The sequence below is a fragment of the Osmerus eperlanus genome, chromosome 6, assembly GCF_963692335.1.
Source record: "Osmerus eperlanus chromosome 6, fOsmEpe2.1, whole genome shotgun sequence".
In the NCBI taxonomy this organism is placed as follows: domain Eukaryota; kingdom Metazoa; phylum Chordata; class Actinopteri; order Osmeriformes; family Osmeridae; genus Osmerus; species Osmerus eperlanus.
Window position 1 is genome coordinate 12,538,195 of NC_085023.1, and position 15,952 is coordinate 12,554,146.

At 38.0% G+C, this 15,952-nt stretch overlaps 1 protein-coding gene across 1 annotated transcript; it reads right to left on the bottom strand.

The window, feature by feature from the left end:
* Positions 1–1,947: 1,947 nt before the first annotated feature.
* Positions 1,948–10,127, bottom strand: vax1 (ventral anterior homeobox 1). The gene is made up of 3 exons (XM_062464612.1): positions 9,200–10,127; positions 6,887–7,074; positions 1,948–4,124 (listed from the first exon to the last, which is right to left on the bottom strand). The coding sequence occupies exons 1-3, from the start codon at positions 9,414–9,416 to the stop codon at positions 3,585–3,587; spliced, it is 945 nt and encodes a 314-aa protein (XP_062320596.1). The 5' UTR covers positions 9,417–10,127; the 3' UTR covers positions 1,948–3,584.
* Positions 10,128–15,952: the final 5,825 nt, after the last annotated feature.

Here is a 15,952-nt window from a genome sequence, read left to right on the forward strand (position 1 = left end):
CCACTTACAAAACCTCTCCGACCTTCTGTCTAATTGGACTTCGGTGAAGGGAGAGAATAGGTGGGGTTAGAAAAAGGGGGGCACAAATGTGACCGTTTTTTTCTCAGGGGAGATTCCCAAGACACAGTAGGGAAGGAAGGATTCTCGGCCTATGCGCTCAGCTAGTGCTTTCGCTGATGGACAAAAGACCTTCCGTTTTCCAATGCTAGTGAACCATCCTTGTATTGAACCTCAAAGAATCTTTCTCAGGAATTGCGACTTGCATGGAACTTGAGAGTATGACATGGACATATGACCCTGTAAAACTTGAGTGTAACATAATGGGTGTTTATCTATAGGCTATGGTACGTGGCCAGAAAACTGTTTAACGTGTGAACAAACTATATACAGTAGCTGCATTGAATAATATAATACACATTTGAATACGTACACTGTGGTTAGTCAGGTGCAAACGCTTCTTCTTTAAAGCCAGAATAACCATAATATTATTTCATTTCAACATAGCGTGTACGTTTGTTTTTTTTCGTATGGAAAATTCTCTCTTGGATGCCACGTGTTTAATGTAAGGATTAAAGAAATGTGTGTTATTTCCCATGACTTTGAGTTAATTGTGAATGTGATGAAATGCCCAAACAGCTGAAACAGGCCAGAAGGTTGCTGTATGGCAAATCATGTCAGAGAACATAAAGTTTGTCACACGCAATTTACATTACATTTTACAGAAGCTCTTATCCAGAGCGACTTACAGTAAGTACAGGGACATTCCCCCAAAGCAAGTAGGGTGAAGTGCCTTGCCCAAGGAGACAATGTCATTTTGCACGGCCAGGAATCGAACTGGCAACCTTCAGATTACTAGCCCGATTCCCTAACCGCTCAGCCACCTGACTCCATTGAATTGAAATTGAATACAATAGTCATTGCAGGTTCATAGATTGCATAGTTGCACAAACACTTCATCAACCTTCAAGCAATATGCCACATGTACAATTTGTAGAATGAAATGTTAAGTCTTGGTCACATGATGTACCATATGCATTTTTGCTGTAATAGATGCATAGCATCTAAGCCTTAAAGGTTTAATGCCCTTCCACTTTGTTTTACACACATTTCTGTGGTTTTACTGTGGCTTTTTCAATCTCTCCTTGAGTCTGTGTGTTGTGTTTCGAATGGTTAAACTTGGGTCCTTTCATAGGCCAGTGTTTTTTTCCTTGTCTTTAGAAAAAAAAGCTATTGAAAAGGCCCCCAAGTGTTCTTGAAGATAGAAACTGCAAAGCACCTTTTCGCTGCACAGCTTGGCCCCCCAAAATTAAGTTTTTTTCTGTGTCCATTTTGACAGTTCAATAACACTCTTCCCAATTGTACATTTTCAACCAACCTCATATTCTTGTACCAAAATGTTCACAAAGGTGAATCTGACAGGTTTTTTTGTTTTGTCGTCTCTCCTAAACCCATTCATTGCCACCTACACCAATTAAAAAATATGTTGTATATTTGTCTCCAGAGATTAAAAAAAAGTTTTTTTAAATGGATTTAAACAGTGATCTTGTAGACTTAAACAAGTGAAATCACCGTTCTGCTCTGTTCTAAGATATATTTTAGGGTGCGTTATATCTATTCCAGTAGGAAAATGTTTTTTGCACTATGCATGATTCTTGGATTCTTAAACAGGTGTATTTCCAGAGTGTGTCAAAAGACAGCTCTAGATCACATTCTTGGATTTGATTCTGACAAAATTGTGTCCTCTAATAATACTATTTGTTTCAAACTATAGCATTTTATGTGAATTTGATGCAAATTAAGAGTATCAGTCCTTAAATGTTCAATATAATAATACAAAACAGGTCTTACAATAGAAAATGTGCATTTCATCTCTATAAAGCATTATGCCTTGATTGAATAAAAATAACTAATTCAATTAAGCACTTCAGAACATTGACAAAGAAGGTATAACAGTAGCGAAGTTTATCACAACTGGATCATTATAATGGAAACATGTATCAAAAGAAAATGAATAAAACACACTTGGCTTTGTTTGCAGCCATATATATAATATATATCCACATTCATACCACACATTTCACAAAGTTCAAGATATTTCACAACAACAGCACCAAAGAGCTTTGATTGATTTATCACCCCCTCCATTACATTCATCATTCATTATTTTGCAGATATACTAATCATCTATTAATTACAGACGTGAATAATTTACAATAAAATAACCATTTTAGGTACATTTCTCATTTGCCTTTCCTTTATACTACAGTAATTCCACGCAGTCATCTCATGCTTTCCTTGTAAGCCATTCACAATGGCTGCGGATCTTAAAAGATTTCATACAAGGAAAAAGGTATCATGTTGTCTTAAAGTTTGCTAAACCTTCTACTGGTTTCATCATATTCCTGGAATTTCCTTTTCTAGTATATCCAACTCTGCAAGCAGCTTACTGAAGTTGAAAACTCAATTTTTTTTCTTTCTGCCCCTCTCCACATTTTCAACTGCAAGGGACTCAAGCTGTTCTCTATCTTTTACCTACACATGAAAATCAGAATGACCACTCTGGTACTAAAATCACAGACGAAAAGTGGAATACTGCATCTTTAAGACATGAATGTCACGAACCTTAGACTGTGTTAAAAATCATATAGGGGAAAACCCTCACAAAGCCATTTAGAAAACAATTAACACAGAACAATTTAACTATCAAACTGTATGACAACATTTTCCTTTAGATTGTTTTTGCCCAAAACAGAAAAACGAATACTAACCGTTAAAAAAGACTGTTATTGTAGCTTAATATTGCAAAACACCTGCATATGTCAATTCTGGTTCACAAGTTAAAGATCTGTGTTCCTCATGTCATATGTCATTCAAGTCTTTGCTAGTGAAGTTATAAGTAATTTGACACTTACTCCATCATTTAATCATGTTTGATAAGGACTTTCAAGCTCCCCAAGCCCACCTGTCATCAATAGTTCACAAGCTGTAATGCTTGCTAACTCTCTTTGTCAATGCACATTTATGACGTAAGTCCATCCAAGACTACCAAATAATGAAACACAACATTCACAAAAGGGCACCATCATGTTACACCATCCCTAACCAATCAATGCTTTGTTTTGTATTATTTTTCTCAGAGCAGCTTCATATTTTTAACTATTTGAAAGTTATCATCTGAAGAAAGTGGATTTATATATATATATATTTCTGCTATAATTGTCCATTGTCATTATGTTTGAAATGTAAGATAATATCTTTCTAAATGAAAGTTATTAACCCAGTCCTCATGTAATCTTAAGACAAGTGACTATTTTAGATTTTTGCATTACAATTCAAAACAGAGGAAACTTGGATCTAGTGCAAAAGCTTAAAAAAATCATCATATTTTTGTAAGAATGAGCAGTATGCCTTTGTTTTCCTCCTTCTGTGAGGTTTCAGATGTGTACTTGGATTTACATGGACGACATCTACAACACAAATCAGACAAAGGAAGGCAAAATAGTGAACAGACAAAAACAATGACGAAAAGCTAGGGATACAACAAAACAATTAAAAATGTTCCACATTTTGAGAGAAAAACTAAATCATTCCAAAACTTTCTTGTCCATGGACTCTTTGCCATTGGTCCGGGAATAAGGTTCAAAAGCTGAAGAGCTCAGGTAGCGGGCCGACAGTTCCTGTAGGTTCCCGGCCAGGGATCCAGCCATGGAGAGTGGGTTAGAGGAGATGCGGGTGGCCACACTGCCCAGCAGGGAGGGCATAGGAAAGCTGAACATGCCGTGGGCCGGCGGGGAGCCCTGGAGGCCTGCCACGGTCCCTGAGCTGGTCACTGCAGGCAGAGGGGGGCTGCAGCCAGCCGTCCCTGAGCTGCCGCCACTACTGCTGCTACTGCTGCCGTTGCTAACCATGCCCATGGAGGGCCCGCGCAGAGCTGAGCCCAGCGTGCTGCTGCCGCAGTGGGGCAAGAGGCCCGGCAGCCCTGGTGGAGTGAGGAGGCGTCCCTGCTCCAGAAGTCTCAGTACACTGCATGTTGCTGCTGTCTCCGACACCACGGAGCGCAGCTCTGAATCTTTGCCCTGGTCCTTCTTCTGCTTGGTGCGTCGGTTCTGGAACCAAACTTTTACCTGCCAGGAATGAGTGACACATACAGTCAAAAAACATCCTCCAAAACTATGAATAACCTCTAAATAACATTGTATAAACTTCACAAAGTACATTTTGTACTTATTTAACTTCTGATACATCTGTATCCATAGGATTTTCAGTGGTTTGCAGTAGATGCAATCATTATGTATAATCATGTTGTTGCAAATAATCATATCCCTCGGGCCACAAGAGTACACAAAACAATAATTGCAAAGATAATAATAGAGTTTGATGTAATGACAGCACCTTCATGCCAATGGAAGCAGGAATACTATCAAACCTACACTACAGTGTTTGCAGTCTCTCAGTGTCTGCAGGGAGCACACATACACATACACACACAGCTTTCCTAATTTATTTATAAAAAACTTAAACATCAGTGGTGGTGAATTTTGACAGCAGTCATAAAAATGCTGTCTAGCTGCCCATGTTGTTCAAGTCGTAAGTTAATATTCAATCAAATCTCTCTCGGTGTAGAAGTATTTACCCATGATGAAAGTTGTATGAGTAGTAATATAAACATTATTTGGTCTGTTATTTGGTATTTAGTAAAATCATCTATCTTGCTAGTCATCAGACACCTGAGTTATGTTCACAGATCTCTGAGAACAATTTAACCTTGAACACATTACTATATCCAGTGGGTTATTCTGACTATGTCAACTGAATTGAGTTCTAATCTTGTCTTTATTATAATTAATCAGTCACAAAGTATTTAGCACGTTAGAAAGAACAGAGGTGATGTGGTGATTATGACATATACCTTCTCCACTTTTCCATGACCAAGAAATCCCTAATCTGTTTTCCTCTACACAAAGAAATGCAAAGAACCAAACCGGACACATCCAGTAGCTGGCTCTAAATACACATTTAACAATGAATGACAATGCAGACTGCAGGAAGAAGAATGTGTTCCCATTGAGGCCAGGGATTGAATTGCAGCTAAAGGCAAGAATGTAAACACTTTAATTTTGCATGTTCAGGATAGTCTTTCTGCAGTCTACATATACCTAACATGCTATTTAAATGATCCAAATTTCGATTTGCCGATTTTCATCATGCATTCAGAAGTGGTAATTGGACTTTCTATTTGTGCTGTTTATTTTATTTATTTTTCCCATCCACGTCAACTCTGGGGCAATCATACCTGATTGCTTCAGACGACCAATGATTAGGGTGGATGTGTCCTAATCAGTAGTCAGACTGTCCCTCAACAATCTAACTACTTCAATCACATTTGAATATAGAATTTTCATCCATGTTGTTTTGGATATAGTACCAATAATATTATCATATTCAACAGTTCATATTAGATGTATACAGGCTAGGTTACTGAACGGAAACGGAAATCTCTGTGATATTTATTTTTTGAAGTTATCTTGCATTTAATGTAGAGTGAGCAGATGTATTTGCAAACGTAAAGTCTTCATGTGTACCATAGAATTTTGAAAATTGCTCAAACATTTAACATGAACTGCGTTATTTTATGTGAAAAGATGTGCTTTGAAGACAAAACGTTAAACAAAGATGATTAGGTGTGCACCCTTCAGCAAATGGCTGTCATTTCTTAATGTAACACCCCATGAGTACCACGGAACAAAATGTTAATTTCACGATGCTGTCATTAGAGGCCACTTCATCAAGACATGAAGGAGACATTTGAAAATTGAATGTAATCAAGGAGCATGGCTGTGTGCAACATTCAATATTGCATTAGAAGTATTTTTTATATCCAAGCCCCATTGTCCTACAGGATTAAACTAACGTCTATGTGAGCTCATTATTCTACTCTTAAAAATGCACAAATATTGAACTTGAGGCTTATTCAATGTGCCTCGGACTTTTGTCAAATTGTTTGCGAGTCAGAAATGTATGAAATTGAAGACTTTCTAGTACTATGCCCAAAGAAACTAACACTGACCACTGTCCAATGTCACGCTTGTTTAATCTTACTGAAACATTCATGACGTATACTATCAACATATACACAAGGCAAACTGTTCCAGTAGTCAGCTTGCAAGAGAAAATAAACAAGTAATATCTTGCTGCAAACATGCTGTCCTGAACTTTGAACTGGATTTCCCTGAAGTGAGAATTATACATTGAAGGGTGACTAAGTTTGGTATGTCTGGTTGAGAGCAAGCAGACGAGTGCAAATACAGTTCACTCAGTGGGCGCAGCATGACCTTTCACTGACCCCGAAGCTAAGCATGAGGTAGAAAAGCTTTTCTCTCCTTAATACAAGGCTGTGAACTAGAAACTGCCTTTTTCAGTAAGGACATTTGCTTACACAAGTTTTCATTATTATGGAATACATTGAGCTATCAATTTCAATAGAAAAATGCTAAAATGCAAACGTGAATTTGCAGTCCATATCGAAACTTAATTGAAACACAATGCACAGAATTGTTGTATTCTCTGCTGTTTCATTGTTTTTCTATTTGAAATCACATGAATATAAAATTAAGCCTTGCCCAAAAATGTCAAATCAAGTGCAAATATAATGTAATTATATACAACGTAATACTGTATATAATGTGAATACATTGTTACGGTGTGTTCAGGTAAGCATTTTTTTCAGTCAAAAATAATCCCACACCACCTTCAACGTTTTATATACGTAGCATGTTTATGAAACAAATATCATAAATATAGCATACTTTTTGTCTCATCCATACATTTCTGCATGAAATGGTATTTTGGAAGATTCCTTGTGCATCGAGTAACACAACCAGCATACCTGAGTTTCAGACAAATTGAGCTGGCGGGCCAGTTCTGTTCGCTCCCTCCCGACCACATACTGGCACCTCTGGAACTCCATCTCCAACCGGTACAGTTGCTCAGCTGTAAAGGAGGTCCGAGTTCGTTTTGGCCGGTCCAAATCCAGGCCCTTTGGCAGAATGATCTCTCGGATGGAGCCTTTGGCATCTACCACAAAGGACAAGACATTATCTTGTTAGAAGGCAACATTTAGGGATTTCATCTTGCTACTATGCATCTTATCACAATAAAATACACATTCAACATAATTGTTTATGTTCCAGACTAAGTTTTCTACAAATGAAAAAATGGTGTCTTAAGGAATACCATAAGAGTTTTCTACAATATGTAAAGTTTAGTATAAAATGTGTAAACCCATTAATTACAACCGCTTTTCTGCAAGAGGGAAATCTGTATTAGTTGTGCAACTATTAAATTTATTCCATTAAGTTAATTGCATTGTTCTTAAAGAAACTTATTTCCCATTTTTATACAATTAAAGGCTTTATGGGCATCAAATCTGTGCAAATATACAAAACATAAGATTTCAAATCACAAATATTTTACAAACATCTACAATAATAATATTTATTAAATTGTGTTACCATATACATTATTCTGTGTAATGAAAAATGTTCTATACTGTGGATATGGTTGATCTGATAACAATCAATTACAAAATTCTTCAAAATTAAGCAGTTTGAACTGCTAAATGAGTATGCCACAATATAAAATAAATATATGTGTAAAAAGACATTTAATCTCTTGTTCACTCATTTGCTTTTATTGCTATTGTAAGTCATCATGCTTTATCAATAAAGCATAAAAACACTCATCTGAATTTAACCAACTAACCAAAACAACGGACATAAGAATGAATTCAATTGTAATTAGTATTGTTTGCTAAGGTAAAACAAATGGCCAATAAGAAATGTATTTTACAATTGTTTTAAATCTGCACTGTGTTGTTCATGAACAAAGCAAACAAAAGTAGCAAAGCATAAAAACACTAGCCTGTCTTTAACCAACTAACCAAAATACTGACAAAGATTAATTCCTTGTGTAATTAATATTGTTTGCTGAGGGAAGACAAATGGCCATAACAAATATATTTTGCAGTTGATTTAAATCTGCGCTGAGCTGTTCATGAACATAAAAACAGCTCAACTCAATGCTTGATATCAGTGCTCAACTGGTACTGTAATTACTTACATGCAATTATCACAAATACGTCCATACTTTCATACAATTCTCATGTTTGACAATCTGAAAATAAAATAAATAAAGTTGTCTTATTTTTCCCATTGCCTTCCCCTGCAGATGATTTGTTGTCTAAATTGTAGACTTGATTCAGACAATCTCATTTTATAACTATACACATTTTATTACTTCACATTTGCTATTTCTTCTTAGGGTCAAAAATATTTATTTATATTTGCACAGAACCAACCTTGCAACATATTTGGAAACACTATAGGCTACTACACATCCTTTGATATTCTGGTTTGTATATTACAGTCTGAATTGAGTAAATTAGAGTAAATCTATGTAAAAACCTACATGATAATGATCAAATTATCCGTAAAACTAGAATTTTATATTCCTAAACCATTTCTTTTCTTATAGAAAATCAAATGTTCAGAAAAACAAAACGTATTCTAAACCATGTTACATTTCAACAAATTACAGTAAATTGAAATGAGACATTGTATAACTTCAATTGCAAGCAACATTAAACATAAAAATGCTTTGACAGAGCTGAATAAAGACTAAATCCTGATTAAGAATGTATTAAAAGTAAATAGTGCTAAATCTCTGTCATTCAGCTCATTCAGAATGATTTTTATACAAATAAAGTCGAACATACTAAGATAATGAATTACACAACCATGCATAAGGATAAGTGTTATGTTTTTTTAAATTGAAGTTGCACCCTCACCCAAGAATGCCCCGGAAGCTGGAAGCGAGATGAAAGCACATAGACAAGCAATACTGCTTAATTTTCCTGACCGGTTCTGATTATGAAAAAGACACAAACCTCACCTTAAATTAAAAAAATCTAAGTTCTAACGGGGATTTGGCAAGATTTGCCCATTGGTCATTTCAACAAATGATCTTGAATGCATTATACTATTTTATTGTACAGTACATGGTGAAGAAAATAATTTCTGTGCTTACTCATCCGACATCACACTTCATACAGACATATAACATAAACGTCTGTAATACAGTAAGATCTTAATCAATGAATGAGCATATCGGAAAACACAGTTTATGTTAGAAATCCCCTTACCTCGAACCAGTATCCTCCGACAGTAGTCTGGGTCTCCTGAGCTACCCCGGTTCTTCTCACAGTTTTCCACTGGCCCAGACGGGGAGAAAGACTCTTGCTGCTCCTTGAGAAACGTTTTGGACAGGCTTCCCTGGGACTCCTTACCATCTTTTCCCTCCTTTAGTCCGTTTTTCAGCACCATCCCTGCATCCGTATCTTGATTGTATCTGACCTCCATACTCACTTATCCTTTGGGACTTCTTTTCTTCTTCACCTTCTTTTTTTCTTTGTCAGGTGTAAAAATACGATTACTGAGAGGATTGAGCGTTGAGTTGTCTGAACTGTGGTGTTTTGTTTCAAAACGGCACCTTTCAGATGGCTGAGTCGGCTACCTAATGTTGAGAGAACACTTGCCTCGCCGGACTATGGTGCCCTATTATGGTTGTCCAAACTCACTTGCCCAATGATCATGGACTTGACGGTGAAACTCAACAGCGATTTAATGCCCCTTCGCCTAGTTACATACACATCAGCCTGATAGATGATCTCCAAATAATCAGAGCCATGGACAGACGCATGCTCGCCGTTTCAATTGATTACGGTAATTTTGCTGCCTCCACATTTGCGTAACCTCATGAATACACTAAATTGTTTGGGGAAATAGATCAGGTCTTAATGGAGGGGTTCACTCGCTCCGTCCCCCTCTGTCAGCCAGCTCTCAGCCCAGGGAATCAAGACAAATGATTGGTCTTGCCTTGCAAAAAAAGCCTCCTCGAACTCACACACACAATCACAGGGATTCGACACTTCCAGACCAGAAAAAAGTTCCAAAATACTTCATTCTTCCATCTAAAAAACATGGCCAGCCATTTTCTCCTGACTTTTCACGCGGGACCTGGTCTCCTCCGGCCACGACGGCTAACTTTAATCACGTTTACGTTTGGCTCGTTCACCAATCACCAGCTCTCTGCAACATACAGCTTTCGCCGCTACTGTGCTATCATAGGCAAGTGGGAAAGAGAGAGAGAGAGAGAGAGAGCGGGAGAGAGAAAGCTATAGAGAGAGAGAATACTGGAGAGGCGGAGAGACAGAGGATGCAAAAAAAAAATCCATCCCGTTTCGAAATTGGAACAGCACTGATGCTCAATTGACACCTTGTCTCTGGTATATGGGAACTGTGTTAAAGTTTCCAGTGTTGTCCCACATCACTCTTCACAGCAAGCAACGTATATGGCGAGCAACCCAAACAGGTCCCGGTCATTAGTGGTGCGTCCACACAATGAATATATACACAGCAGAGAGTCTGCAGCACTCATAATTTTTACCTCCAGATCTGAGAAACACAAAAAGAGGGACAAAACCAGTCAATTAGTCCCTTCACTCTGTCGTTCTCTCTCTCTCTTTTGCACACACAACCTTGGAATGGCCCCCCACCTTGGCCAGTAATCCAATAAGACCATTGATTAGGCTACAATGATTCAATTCAAACCAATGGCCTTGTGCAAGGAGCATTCTCCGGCCCTTCTCGTCACCTTGCTGGCCCAGAAGCCCTCTTCAGACTGCCCCCCTCCCTAAGCACCATTCATTCCTTTATGGGAAACAGAGAGGAAAAGGAGTGAAAGATGGCAATTATCTAATTGGACTATTAACAAACAATTCTGAGAGTATGGCCGCCAGGCAGCAGTCTTGGGGTGGGTTTAAGGGCCGCATGTTGCACTAACTTTATTCACAGATTGTTTTGGGAGGGGGAGGCTGTTTGGAGTGGGAAAGGAGCGATTGTTTGAGAAAGGTAAAAAAGGGGGCTAAAAAGGGAGCGACTGAAGGAGACCTGTGCTTCTCAAGCTGTGTTGCTGAGCCCCAAGCCTGGGAAACAGATTGTGCATACAGCACAGTGGCCTCTCGCTGCTCAACAATGGCCGTTCTACAGAAAAGGGCTGTCTTGAATTTCTATATCTGAAGAAGTCTGCCATTGCAAATGTAACACCACAGATTGTCAAGAATTCAGAAGGCATACTGTTAATGTGTATGTATATGTGTATCAACGTGTTAATGGAGAGACCCACTAAAATAAAGTAGAAAATATTTTTTGTTATGTTATGCTCTTCTCCCTGAAGCATTTATTGTAAGCTACAAGACACAGGCCTAGCTATCATGTGATGTATTCACAAGCTGTACATAGCCATGTTTTAATTAAAAAAAATGTATGTTTTTATTGTCTCCCTGAGATATGGATCTTATTTCACTTAATTATCACAGACCTAGGGGTTATTCAAAACAACCCCCCCGCCCCCACATCCCAAATTTGCTGATTTGATACTGGAGTCAAATGGATACAAACGTAAAGATGTATCATGTAAAGATAACACAGAAGACTACAATGATCAAAGCAGGAACTGTTTAAGGAATATTAGCGTGAAAGGAAGTGCTGAGTTGTCGCTTTTAAAGCTAAATGGGTACGGCCCATGCCTGGATCACTCCTGGCACAGCAGTACATCCTTGGATCAGATGGCAAAAGCAAAGCAGCTACACTTATCGGCTGCACCCCACGGAGCAGGTGCAGACTTAGTCTCTTCCACTCTATCAAAAAAGGAGGTTACATAATTTCTGAAAGGGTCATTATTCAACCCAAGAACAGTAGCCCTTCCCCAGGGCCATGGATCCCTTTGGGTGACTACTAAAAAGTACTTTTTACTGTAGATTTAGTCAAAACTCTGCAAACACATTTACTGTCTGTTGTTGTTTTTCATTGGTCCCTTTCAAATAAACAAACTGATATATTATTTTTCTTTATTTGTGCCATCTCTGAAGAGTGGACGAATTCATACAAGTTTCACGCACATCCCTTCAGGACTAGTCTCTTTTTGTACTGTTCCGCATCCCTGTTAGCAAGACACATTAGAAGTCCTAATCGTTTACTGCCTGTTCTGCATCTAGAGTGACTCTTTAATCGTTGGACATACACACATCTATTGTGAACTTTGTCATGAGTCACAATAAGAAAACTAACATAACAATGACTGGAATTTCATAAAAAAGAAGAAAGTACAGACCAATAGTTATATCATAAACATCCTGATCACGTCAACATCAGACGCAACATGATTGTAGAGAACACAGTGTCCAAAACCACAGCCTTTCCCCTGCAGTCTGATTGTGTGTTGTACAGTGGGCTTGACTGATAGCGGACATTTCATTATGCTTCCATCAATCAAAGCAGGAAACCGGAGGTCTCCTCTAAACACATTTAATGCCTGGATAGAAATCAATGTGTCTTACAAACAGCTTCCAGGAAATCAAATCAAATCCAAATCGGTTCAATTGGAGCAAATAAACGGGGGCAAAATTTCAAGCTATTTCAAAGACAGTAAAATGGTACTGTAACTGTTGTCTCAAAAGAATTGACTAGATACCGACATCTGTTACACATTTCTATCATAATTCCTTTACTTGACAGGTAAAGGCACTCTTGGCATTCACACAATACCTGTTCATTCAACAGAGACAGAGAACCATGTAATAATCTTGTTGCTATTAATGTCTAATATTTTAGCTTCTCTTCAGAAATGTTCTTTTCAATCTAATGTTCCTTGGCACCTACCGACACAGCTTTTAACATTGACTTCAACAACTTAAGTTAATGTTGAGGGAATAGGCCTTGGTCAATGAAAAACGATTGCATACATTAATGTTAATGTATTCTGCATGAACATGAATTCATTTTGTGTTTGCAATTATTGTTCTTCCATGTCCCATACAGCCAAGACAGCTATTCTTGGACCAGACTTTGTAGAGAGTCGTTTTCATCTATTAGTGAGGGAAAATTAATTGCTAAGCTGGGTAGTCTTGCATGGGGATTTCACTAGGAATTTTGATCCTGGGATTTTTTCTTGTCAAATCATCTTATGTCTCACAATGGAGTTCTGATAGTTACATCCAATATTGTGAAAACAAACTTTCCTTCCAATTACACTCAACATTGTAAGAGAATGGCACACACACTGGTAATAGAAGAGGTTCTAATCATGACCAATCTTGACAACTGAGATAATAATTTGGATTAATGAGGTTTGTGTTCGGCAAGACATGCCATATGTTCTCCGACCTGTTTAACCCTCTATTGACAACTCCTTTGTCTTCACAGAGGTAGGGGGCCTCCTAATCTAACCTAATCAACAGGTTCACTCAATGGTGCTACAAAGAAGCACAGCCATGTACATTTACTTCACTCCAGATCACAATGAAATATGGAAGCTATTCATATAAGCTTTTTTATTTCTATATATTGTTACAGTACTAAGAAATCCTTCTGTAACTAAAGTTGAAAGAATACTTCTTCTTTACCATCTCTTACCGTAGCACACCTCTTTATTTTAACAGTAACTAAATAGGCTGAATCCTGTTAAAAATGAATGAGGGCACAATTTGTATTGTACTATACCAACAGATTTAGCCTGAGACATGCTTGGCTGCTGCCTTTGTGAGCACAGTGAGGGAGAGGACAAGAAACAAAAGCCAGAGAAAGAGAAATAAAAATAGTGAGTGACAGATATAGAAAGAGAGAGACAGACAGAGAGAGAGAGTGAAATATTTCCAATAGGTAAAGCCTGCATCACACACCGGGCTAGTCCTTCTGTAGTGACTGTTCAACAACCGTACGCAGCATAATCATTACAACTCCCAGCAGGGGTAAGCCACTGTAATTCTCTATCACACAACACAGTTAAGATGAGGTTAAACAAAGAGCACCACTGCCTTCCAAAGCTAGGCCTCCCATGTTTCCAAACACTGAAGATTTGCCCTCCCCAAAAAAGCTCTTGCCACTCCTACAAATAACATATATTGTTGTTCAGCAGCAACAGAAGCAACAAAACAAAAAATCATAATCTATTTTCAAAGCCTTTATGGTACTGTTCACTTCCACCCTCATGCTATAGTCAAGGCGTACACAGACTGACTGACTGACAATGGCACATAGCCTGTTTCAAAGATACAAAGGAGCAGCTTAAATTACACCTGTGGCAATAACTGCTCTGAGGAGATACACTGGAACAAAAGAGTGCCATCTAAAACTACTCAGGAATACAGAGAAGGACGCTTTTCTTCCAAAGAAATGTTAACCCCTCACAGTCTTTCACACAGACTTATTCAAATGTCCCTCGTAATGTTTTGTGCTCTTAAACTCTGAATAATAACATAAATTCAGACATGCTCAGACATTTCCTGTCTATATTTTCTTTTTCAACAGTGAAATGCAGTGGAATGAATGAATACATGTTTGGCAAAGTGTTCATTCATCTTATATGCACCTCATAAGGACTTTATCAATCCATTTTCTTCACTACACTTCCCTGTGTTACATTTTCATGCACCGCAGGCCTGATCTAGACATACTATAAGGAATTGTTGTGACACCATGCTATGTAAAACAAACAAACAGCACAATTGCATCATTGCAGACATATCATAGGAAGGTACGTAGACAGGAGTCACTTTGTATTTCACTGACACTGACACTGTGACACTGACGTTGCGAGTCTTCACGTTTATATTGTGGCAGCTCAAGAAGCTTACCCTTTTTTATCAAGCCTGCTGGAGACTACTGGAGAAATGAACTGGATGGAATACGCTTGTGTATTACTGAGGACTTGTAGCTCTAAAGGCAGTTTGAATAGTAACATGGGATTCTAAAACTGATAGAAACTCTCAAGGTTGTGTGGTTCTAAAATGAGCTACACTTCAAGGGTTTGGCTAGGATATTACGAAAAAAGGAAGAGCCTCTTTATTGCATTTACCCTTAAATGTAAAAATATGATTTAGTAGAAGAGAGAAGAAGTAGAAGAATTATTGAAAAATATGTAGACAGGCTCCTGACAGCCTTTTTCATTCAATATGTAGAGTGACTATAAGCTTACATACAGTATGTAAACAGTGAAGGATATTCTCATTCAGACAACATGGTATTCAAACTGTAGCAAATCAGTTTCTTTCCATCACTCAGTCTCAGAGGGGAAAATGGATCAATTGTTATCATACACAAACACTCCTTCAGCAGACATGATAGTGCAGTAAACTTCATCAAAGCACACAAACACATGAATGGATTGTCCACCACCTATCATAATTACAGTTATAAATTCATACTTATATCAATTGATATTGGATTTTGCATGATGATTACACCTTCAAAATACAAACTTTACTGATTTGTCAATAGTAAGTAAAAAAAACTAAAATGCAGAGACAATTTAATGTACAGTAAGTACTTGTTAGGACTGTGCAACACTGTCAACATTGACATAAATGTACATAATTCATGAATAAATGATAATAATTAGACACAGGTAGTTAAAACAATGACGAATGTCAGCTTAGCTGCAACTTGACCTTTGAGCCTGGCCAGGCCTGTAACCAGAGTGAGGTCCAACCACAGACGTCACTCTGTCACATTGTAATATTTGGAGCAGGGCAATATTTCAATAAATAACTATGTGTTGCTATTTGTTTTTTGCCGAGATCCGAACGTTGGGTTCCTCATTCAGCCTGGATATAGTCGCAGCCTTCTTGCATGTAACCTAATGCACAGAACACCGAAGGTTCCGTTGGCTACATCACAGATGAACATGTTTATTATGGTTTCTAGATCTTACAATGGTGTCGTCATTTACACTTTAGCCGAAAGATGAGTGCACTATTCCCCTCCCACCCCCCTTGCTCCCATACAGCCCCCCCCACCCCCAAGGGACAGTGTCCCACTTTAGCTTGGTATCAGCACTT

What these genes read in the sequence shown, in the direction of transcription:
- vax1 (XM_062464612.1), bottom strand. Translation starts at nt 9,416, where the DNA reads ATGGAGGTCAGATACAATCAAGATACGGATGCAGGGATGGTGCTGAAA. An exon ending in TCGGAGGATACTGGTTCGAG is followed by an intron (nt 7,075 to 9,199) that starts GTAAGGGGATTT and finishes CCTTTGTGGTAG; the next exon opens with ATGCCAAAGGCTCCATCCGA. An exon ending in TCAATTTGTCTGAAACTCAG is followed by an intron (nt 4,125 to 6,886) that starts GTATGCTGGTTG and finishes CATTCCTGGCAG; the next exon opens with GTAAAAGTTTGGTTCCAGAA.